This window comes from Acanthisitta chloris, unplaced genomic scaffold (assembly GCF_000695815.1).
Source record: "Acanthisitta chloris isolate BGI_N310 unplaced genomic scaffold, ASM69581v1 scaffold37545, whole genome shotgun sequence".
Taxonomy (NCBI): domain Eukaryota; kingdom Metazoa; phylum Chordata; class Aves; order Passeriformes; family Acanthisittidae; genus Acanthisitta; species Acanthisitta chloris.
Window position 1 is genome coordinate 1 of NW_008674871.1, and position 10,167 is coordinate 10,167.

The following is a 10,167-nucleotide window of genomic DNA, read 5'->3' on the forward strand; positions in this document are numbered from 1 at the left end:
AAAGGAAATCGGGCCCGGCCTTTCTTGCAACAAATGTAACTCATCGTGCAGCTCAGGGTTTGTCCGGAGAAGTGCGGGAGGAGGAGGAGGAGTGCGAGTTGTGCTCCCGTTTTGGCACTCGGCCGGTCCCTTGGCTTATCAGGGCTCCAGCTTTCCCACTGTCTGTTCCGTGACCCTTCCTGGTCCCGCAGAGGCTGTGAAAATACAGCACCGAAGATGTTTGTGACAAGGGCCTTGCCGTGTGACAAGGGCCATGCTCCTCAGGCTGCCCGTCTGTGGGAAAGAGACCTCCTTTTGTACCCCCATGTAAACCTGCTAGGAAAGAGCTGTGTAGTCCAGATGACCTGTGTTTGGTGCTGCTGTAAAGCCTTAGAGGTCTCTGAGGAAGGCACTGTTGGGCCACCTGTTCAGTTCAACATTTAATGCCTTTGCGAGCAGGCACACAGTGTTAAGGTCTGTTGTTTGTGTCCCCTCTGGGACTCTCTTGGTCTGTGTCACTCGGGATGGAGGGCAGAGCCCTGGCCTGCTGGGGAGCAGTGTCCTGTGCATCACCCTGTGCAGTGATGCTCAGTCCCACTCGAGGATATGCATCTTTTTGAAAGAGTTGAGGTTAGTTTAAGCCCAGCTTGTGCTGTGTCTTGTTTGCAGACCTGCAGTCACAACACTGATTAATTGATGCCGGTTTTCCTCTAGTTTGTGTCTTTTCCCCACTTCACAGATCAGTATTTAGTGCTAGAGATAGGCTGTTGCTCTGGTTAACTTTGTTGTTACAAACTACCCTTTCAAATCTATCAAACTATCCTTTCAAAGTCCTGGTAACACCTCGCCTTCTGTTTAAAGCTATATTTCGCTTCACGTCATTTATTGATCACTTGTATTAAGTATCAGTTGTATCAAGTATTATACTTGAGCGATTAGGCATCATGTACACAGTGTATTCATCACCTGAGAGGGTGACCCTTCAGGGTAAGTGCCAAGTCTGTTTCCTGAAGGAGAAATGTGTAATGCTTTGGTTTTGAGCTTTCTTTTACTTTCTTGAAACTTGTATAACTCATCAATTCACTCTTCCCCTCATCTTTTTCATCCTTTGTATAACATCATTGATAGAGTAACATATTTCAGTGCTTTCTTTTCAGGGTTTCTGGAAAACCAGAAGCAACTCAAATATGTGAACTGGTAAGGTATTTTTATTTCTTCCTTACTTTCATCTTTGTGTAGTTCAGTGAAGTGAAAAACTTCATGTTTCAAGTTACCAAGTTACTCAGGCTGATTAAGTTGTTTGCTTTAGAAAACCACTGTCTAGGAAGAAGAAAAAAGAATGTGATTTTTGTGTGCCTCTGAATTGTTCTCTACAATGTGTAACTCAAAGCTGCAATACCATGAGAGGGCAGAAGCTGCAGCTCCTGGTTTTTATTGCTTATTACTTAGTTACAGCAATGCTTTTAAGTTTTTTTTAAAAAGTTAGTGTTGCATGAGTTGGGAGACACTTGTTCTCTCTTGAAAAAAGAAATACATCACTGCTCATTCCTGTTCTTCAGACTGTTAGTGCTTTACTTTTCTTTCAATCAGAATTTGGTAACTTCTGCTATCATCAGATTAATAAAACACTTCGAAGTGTGGAAAAATAAATTACTCTCTTTCGTTTGTTTCCTTTGGCAATTTTGTGCATTAATATAGTATTTACTGATTTTTCCTTTTGGAGCTGAAAGGAAGTAAGAAAGGGGTAAATAGTGTTGTGCCTATACTCCTGGTTTCAGTATAATTTTGACTATAACCTGGACATTGGTTTATGCAAGTCCCAGGCAGAACTGGCTCTGAGTCTGGCTCATTTGAAGCATAGAGCTGTACAGCTGAGCCAAACCTGACCAACTCCTCGGGGAACCTTGGCCAACTGGGGGCTATTTCACTTATCTTCTTGAAACTCTGAAGCATTCCCAGCATGCTCTGTCCCTTCCATGGGTGCCCTTGTACAACTTTCAGCCTGTGTGTGGTTTTCTTAGAAGAATGCAGTGCCAGTTCAGTAAATGCCTTGTGTGTGGAGATCAAGTATTCTCACTGGGATGAGACTGAAAGAACCAGATTTTGTGATGCTCCAGGCCAAATTAGTGCAGAACAACTCACTTCAGCCTGTCTCCCAAGATGCTTTCAAAACGTAAGTGGAGGTTTCCAGCGTAACTATGAGCATAAAACAGTGTTTTTTGTAAAACTCCATGGCATCTGCAATAAGGGTTGGATGAGAGAGGGTAGACCTAACTCTGAAAGCAGAGGTGAGGGTATTTGCCTGTTGCCTAATAGGCTGTTACTGTTGTTGGTGTTACACTCATGTTTTCCTTTCCAGCCTGAAAATTCTGATAAATCAAGTGCAGAAAGCGATTCGGAGACTGAAGTGGAACAGGTCTCTGTGTATCATAAGCTCCTGGCTACCCTGAAGACCTCACCTGAGTCTGAGAGTGAGGAAGAGGAGGATGAAAGTGAATCAGAAGAAGCTGAGGAAAGTGAGGCAGAAATGGACAGTGAAGGGTCCCAGGAGACTGGAGAAGCAGATGGAGGTGAACCAGATAAGAATGATGTACCAGAGGAGGAAGAAGGTAGTTTGTCTATTCCCATGCTTTGGTAAATGTTTGACTAACGTATATTTTTAGCCGGGACGCTGGTGTAGACTGGATTGTTGGCTGGGTGCTCTTCTGTCTTGGAGACTGTTGCTCCATTGCCTCTGTGTGGGGGAAGGATTTAGCAGGAGAGAGAGTAGCTGTGCTCGTTTCCCGTCAGACAGCCTGCTGCTGCTTCCTCAGATGTTGTTTGTGCGGCAGCACAGAGGAAATCCACATGGAGCAGCAGACCAGGGATTCTCACCCACTCATGGGAGATGCAAGCTGTTCTCTCAAGCAGCATCTGGCTTGGCTGCTGCCACCGAGAGGAAGGAAAGGTTTGCCTCTGACCAGAGGAAAGAATATATGAATTGGAAGGAAGCATCTGCCTTAATGGTGAGGTATCCTCATTCATGAAGTCTGCAAGGAAATTCTGGGAGAGAGGAGTCACATTTTTATTATTTCCAGTTATTTTTGGGTCTTTGGAAACTAAAAGCTATATTCCCCAAATAGGTTATTTCTGTAATTTTCTCTGGAGAAACACATTTTGTATTATGTAACATTTGGCATGCTAGCCAAAAGTCATCTCTGTGGTAGAATACAAAGCCTGCTTTATCTTTTTGGATAGAGTCTTGGGAGGAAAAAAAATTGGTAGCTCAAGCTAGCAAGCAGTAATTACAGACAGTAACTATTCCAGGAGAAAATAACCCATTTCTCTCTAACAATTCACAGCTACAGACACAGCAGAGCAGACACTTGGCCAGGAGCAGGCCGATGGCACAGATGCCTCTTGTGACCCACGCCATGGAGCAAATGAGGAGTTTACTGATGTGAAACACGAATCTGAATTTAGCTTGGAAACCAATTTCATGGAAGAGGAGAGTGGAGATAGCAATGCAGACAAAAGAGACAACAGTTCTTCTCAAGGTTTTTCAGAAGGTAAAACACAGTGTATTTGTGTTTAGGGATCTGTCTCTAGAGGAGTATCTGTAAACATGTGTAAATTATCAAACACCCTAACTATACACTGTATAGCTTCTGAGTTCTTCTGCTATATAATTTTTTGTATTGCCCACATGTGAGCTGGTTCCATAAGGGATGCTTAGCACTAGTGCAGATGTGTAGCTGAGCCATTGGTTTTCTGTAGCCCCTGTGGACTGAGATTTGTGCTTTATGACTGATAAAACTCATGTATCAGGAACTAGAAATGTGCATGGAGTGTGTCTTGTTCCATTGCTTTAATAGTAGCTTTAAAAGCTAGTGTAATACAAAGGGCATTGCAAGCCTGCACTTGACTACGGAAGATATTCTTGGCACGAGCAGCACAGGAGATAATCACAAAGCTGACCTGCAAGGGCATCCTTCACAACTCAGTGGAGTTAGAGGTCACGTTCTGAGAAGCTTGGGGCATCCACAGTAATTTAGACAAATGTTCAGCACTCTCAGAATGTTGAAGGTTATGCAGGGGAGTCTGACTGCACCAGGAGCAGGAAGGTATGAGGCATCAGCAGACCACGTGTGGTGTCTTCTAAGTGTGCAGCCCAGGATCTCAGCACTGCAGTGCACTTATGGGTGGATCTGAGCTCTGGTGTCGGAGCTGTCCCACCATATGTAATACCAGTGACTGTGTTGCACGGGTGTGCAATAGTTCAGCATTGGCACTTGCACAGCTTCTGTTCATATTTCATGTTCTGTGGCTTTAAGATCAGATGGCATAATTTGAGAGAGAGAAATATGTTTGTAGCATCCCTAGTGATGCTGGCTTGTCATCTCAGAGCAGCAGCTGACATTAGATCTGGGAGGCAGCCTGGTTGATACGTGAAATGTGTGGAAGCATCAAAGGGCCATGTGATAGAAAAAACAGCGCGTTCTTGTTACCATGAGAGTATGACTTAGGCTGTTGGCATTGCATTTTAATGAGAATGATAGCTCTCCAACTGCATGCTAAGTATCCTAACAGCTTTGTTCAACCTATAAATGATGCACTGCTTCTCAGTCGGTTCCTGTAACTTGGAAGTGTCTTTATTACAGAAAATGAGTCACCTAAGATAGCAGAAAGGGGATCAGTTTCTACTGAGGTCCTGAGACCACTAGAGTTCCTGAAAATGCATCCCATTTCTCCCTCTACTTTATCTGAAAAATGCTGGAACCAGGAAAACTCAAATGAGGAGAGAGCTTGTAGTACAATTAAATGATATCTCGTTCACTTGCATTGCTGGAAAAATTTTCTCAACAGTGTCATGATTAGCAAATGTCTTGACTTTTGCCTGGATAACTTGCATGTGGGCCGGATATTTGTTGGCAAGCACGAGTGTTCCCTAATTAGTTTTCTTTATGCAGCGAGCGCTGCTGTGCTGCAAGCAGGATACAGGGCTTGGCTTTCAAAATAAGCTTTGCATGTGACTTTGTGCATGCCAGTGTCTTTGAATATAATATGATTTAACAGTTCTTTGCCTCTCCTTTCCTTTTCAAAAAGAAATGCTGATTAAATAAATCAGACTTTTGCTCACTTCAGGCAATTTTTGCCTCCCTTCTCCAAAACCTACCCAATATTTCTTTGCTTTATTACAAACTGTGTTTGTATCAGTGGCCAAAGCCCTGGGCAGAACTGTCTATAAATTAGGAAGGGCAGTAAGTTCACTTGGGACTTTACTACTGACAGCCTGTTTCACCTGCAAGGGATGGGCATGTTGGAGCTTAAGGCAGAAAATTGCCACAGTGTTTTCTACTACATATTGCTTTCCTGTCCAACATTTGTTTTGTGCTTGAAAATTCCAGTACTTCCATAAGTGCTCCTTTTTCTTTTTTAAAAGCAATCTGTCAAATCTGTTCTCTCTGTTCTTGTAGAGAGAATTTGACATCCTTTCACTCATCTCAAGGAGCTTTGAAATAACTGGTTTTAATTGTGGTGATGGCCAGCATGGAAACTGTCTGTCTCATTTGCAAATCCATTCTGAAACTTGATTCCACTATTAGCTGCAATAGTTCTCAGGCTATGTTTTTGTTGTTGTTATAAATAGATCCATTTAAGCAGCACATGGACAAAGAACTTGAGGAAAAAGAAGTAGAGAAAATGTCTACGCTTCCTAAAACATGCAGTCAAAACCAGGTAATAATCTGTAGCCGTCCAGAGTTCCTAAAGATGCTCGGATTAAAATAGTTCTTTTTTTTAAATGCAAGTGAAGTAGGTCATAATTGTTGTTATTATTAGCTGTTGGCACTGAAATTATCAAAAGTTGGTCATTTTGTTATTGTTGAACTGTTTTCTTCTCCATGTAGTGTTGAGCAAGAGTCAAAATCTGAAGTCTGCTGTTCTATAGGCATATGGGGACACATCTGAAACACGTAGCTGTAGAGTTTGATCTGTAGTCCCAAAACCTTGACATGGGGTAGAAACAGGGCTGGTTTCTGAGTGGTGAGAGCACAATGCCAGGGATTTTCTTTGCAGCTGAACTTGTGAGGTGACCATGTACCATTATAAAAGCACTTGTAATGCACTTTCATGTTCTTGCTTCAGGATGGCTCTCTGTACACATTTACAAGCCAGTGAAGGGAATTTGATACCTATATTATTAATAATGGTGATAATATGTGAATTACAGTAACAGAAAACCACCTTACTGCTTGTCAGAATATATCGATTTTCAAAATACTCATTTTTAGACAGACCTTTGCTTCCTAACTTTTTCACATCTGATTTTTGTTTTGGAGAGTTGCCTTCCATTCTGGTCAGCCATATGCTGGGTGACATTCATTGGAAGATATCCAATGGTTAGTTAGTCAGAGAGAAGGCTGTGGGTTTTTTGAAATTTTCTTTTTCTTTTTTCCTTTTTGGAATGTGGTGGCCAAAAATACCAGTGCCACCTGAAGCAATGCATGATACATCTTTGCCTAACTTGGTGTGTCTACCTTATGGGCATAGATGGGTGAAACTTGCATGGCAGAAGGCTTCGAGTTTTGCCCTACTATGCTGGTAGCTGTTGCCCTCAAATTCAGACACCCAAGTAGATTGCATTTAGCAACTGAATCACAACTTCTGCGATTAGCCCCTAATGGGTTTCTTTTCTTCTTTAAACAAAGTATATACCTCATTGCAGCTGACCAGTAAGCACAGTTGGACTCTTAGAGTTTTCATCTTGTCCATGGTTTGAGCCACTGGCTTGCTGAGTGGGCAGAAATTACATCTTTTCTCAGTTTTCTGTAAAGTGAGGACAGTTACAGACACATCACTGGAAACTACATCCAGATCTACTGAGCTCGAGGTCATTGTTATTTACCCCGGCAGGCTCTAAAAGAGATTGCAAATCGAGAGGAAAAAAAGGGTTTCAACTTGTGTTATGAAAATATAATTTCCTAAATGTCATGAGCTTGATTAAACTGCCAGCTGTAGTGATATGCTTTGAAGTGTACCAAGTTTGGTACATATGATTTCTCTTTGTTGTTTGTTGGGGTTTTTCAGTGGCCAAGACTGGGACAACTAACTTTTTCTTCCACGTTGGAGAAACATAAAACTTTGAAAGCAGATAAAGAAGTTGATGTGAAACAGCTTTATCTCCACAAGCCCTTAGAATCCACTTGGCCAAAAGTGAATAAACAGTTTCTGTCCCTAGTGAACAAACCAAGCGATTCCTCTTTTACCCCGTTACAAAGAGAGCTCTTCTGTATCATGAATACATACCGGGACTTGTTCTATCCAGAAAGAAATGCTTTAACAAATGGAGAAGAAATCCGGCATGCTTACTGCTTGCATGCCTTGAACCATGTTCTGAAGGCAAATGCCCAAGTGCTCAGCAACAACGCCAAACGAAGAGACCAAAAGCCAGGGACCAACACTGATGACTACAGAGATCAGGGGCTCACTAGGCCTAAGGTAAGAGAGCTCTGTTAACACGACTGCCTGACCTCCACCCTGGCTTCTTTCTTAGGCTGTACAAACATCCTGGCAGTTTATGCACAAGTAGTCCTGTTGTTGCTCTCTCAGGTGATGTGTTCCTGAGCATGTGCCTTTCCACATCACTTCATTGTGCCTGGGTGATGTCCTGTGTATGTGTTCCTGGGCATGTGCCTTTCCACATCGCTTCATTGTGCCTGGGTGATGTCCTGTGTGACTAGGGCAAATGCCCTGCAAGAACCCATTGTCCCCCTATCACTGTGGACTAAACATGTCACCTTTAACTGCTTCCATACCTAAGTCAGCCAGTGCAGACAGGTGCCTCCACATCAATCTTCAGTAGGAGTCACTCAGTGTGGGATGTGCCAGAATATTTTTTTTTTGTCCTTATGCTCTTGTAATGACTTGCCTGCCTGGGAGGATCTTCTTGTACGTGCGAGACCTCAGGGAATCCCAGTGCCATTGTCAACACTACCTGTTATAGTTGGGGAAGTGGGCCCCAAACCATTCCTCATTGGATTCCCAGCATCCTCTAGTTGATAACCAGGTGGATTTGACTATGGCCAGCCTGTCACCTGTGTGCCATCTGCCTGTGGAACAGTTCTAGAGTTGGGTTTCGGTGTTTGCTGCACCCCTGGCAAATGCCTTTGTTTTCTGTGTTGACTCCCCCATTAGATAATTCTGTTTCAGAGAGCTGTGCAGGGACTATTGACAGCCATTGAGGAGTCAGCCTGTCTGTGTAATGCAGGAGCTCTTGCTTGTCTGGGGGTTGGGGAGAACAGGGAAATGTGCTTAGTTTTCAGTTCCCCTGTAATGGTACCCTGGGTATGAGATGGGAAATCAAATTGAGCTGCTGGCCAGCACCAGTTCATGAGCATGCTGTATCTCAGCACATCCTCCCTCCTTCCTGCATGTCAGAATTGTTGTGTTTTGGTTGTTGGGATGCCTCGTGAGGACAGATCCAAGTCAAAAAATTTTCTTAACATAAAGTTAACTGTGAGTGTTCATATTTATGGGTTATTCTGTTGTAACTGTTGATCTACACAGGTACTGATGATAGTGCCCTTCAGGGAATGTGCTCTGCGAATTGTGCATATTTTCATCAATCTTCTTGAAGTGAATGACAAAAAAAAAATAGATGTAAGTAATAAAAAGCGCTTCAAAGGGGAGTTTGGCTCTGACCCAGAAGAGAAGCCCCCCAACCTGAAAAGACCTGAAGATTATGAAGCTGTCTTTGCTGGTAACATTGATGACCACTTCAGAATTGGTAATGACTTACTGAACAGATGATTTTTAGCTTGTAAAGTAGCAAGTTCTTCCAAAATGTCTAGGAGCTGTTAGGGCTGGAAGTTCCAGTGAGACCTTCTGGTTTTGCACTGGCTACTTGGATTTTTCTGAAAATCTTTCTTGCCTTGCCAGAACTTAAAAAGGAAAAGAAAGTATAAATGTAATGATTTTCACATCAAATTCAGAATCATTTAGGTGCAGTGACTGCTGTATTCTAGCAGGACTGCCCACACCTCATTTTGAAGAGGATAGCCTTGATTATGCAGCAAATTCTTTTATGTTATATATATATATTTTGAGTTTAATCAGCCTGCTCACAATCCTCTTGTAATTGGTAATGGTTGGAACAAAATTAAAGCTCAATACTGAGCAAAGCAGTTTTCTGCTGCGCTGTCCATTGTTTTCATGAAAGCAAATGGGTAGCCAGCAAGTAGGAGTGTTGGAGGAGCAGCAAATTTGAGACTGTTTCATAATATTGTAATCTTATGCTGTTTAATAACTCAGTACGCAGAGAATTAGCTAGTGGCTTGGTTCTTGGAGCTGCCAAGATGAGAAGGCAGTTTTTCTAACTTAACTTGACAGATCAGAGGCTTTTGAAATCTTGCCCCTTGAAAGATAAATTGGCATTCCAAGAAATTTAATGATACAGTGGAAGATGTGAGCAGGTCGCACTTGCTCTTTCTTCCTTCCTTCCCCAGTGAATACCTCTCAGGCTGAGAGCATCTTACTTTCAGTAGCATAATAATTTTCCTTGCAGTCCTCTCCCATACCACAGTCTGCTTGATCCACTTACTAGTTGTTAAGAATTGCTTGGAGAAACTTCAAGTGCTGTTACTTGCAGAAGCAAATCATGGAAGCAGAATAATTTCTCTTACTATGCCTCACACCCTGTTACTTCTGCACGAAGGTCTAATTTAGAGCACATTTGTTATGCCTTACTGAAACCAGTCTTCGACATTTCTAAATAGGAAAAAGACTTGATGTTGCTAAACTTTTGTATATGCTGTGACAAGTGATATCTTCTTCCTGGAAATTCAATCAATTGTGCCTTTGTTATAGTTTTTTTCCCTATCTGTATCATTGGGTTAAAATAGATGGCAGGAGGGGTCCCTACTGTTGTGTGAAATTCTTGGAAGAGTCTTCCGCTGTATCTGTGATAGTTGGCTCACATAGATGGGGAGAGAAGTTGGAGAGACACCTTCCACAGAATCATAGGATCGTAGAATTTAAGGGTTGGAATGGACCTTACAGATCATCTAGTCCCAACCCCCTGCCATGGGCAGGGACACCTCCTCCAACTAGATCAGATTGCTCAAGGCTTCATCCAGGCTGGTCTTGAACACTGCCAGGGTCAGGGCAGCCACCACCCACCTGTTCAGTGTCTCACCACCCTTATAGTAA

At 42.6% G+C, this 10,167-nt stretch overlaps 1 protein-coding gene across 1 annotated transcript; it reads left to right on the forward strand.

Annotated features, from left to right (window-relative positions):
* Positions 1-1,136: 1,136 nt before the first annotated feature.
* On the forward strand, positions 1,137-8,746 carry LOC103802979 (digestive organ expansion factor homolog; the record flags this gene model as incomplete). The annotated part of the gene is made up of 7 exons (XM_009075513.1): positions 1,137-1,176; positions 2,339-2,588; positions 2,793-2,801; positions 3,321-3,527; positions 5,609-5,697; positions 7,048-7,458; positions 8,527-8,746. Coding segments are annotated over 7 exons (1,226 nt in total), but the record flags the coding sequence as incomplete, so codon positions are not given.
* Between the last annotated feature and the right edge of the window lie 1,421 nt (positions 8,747-10,167).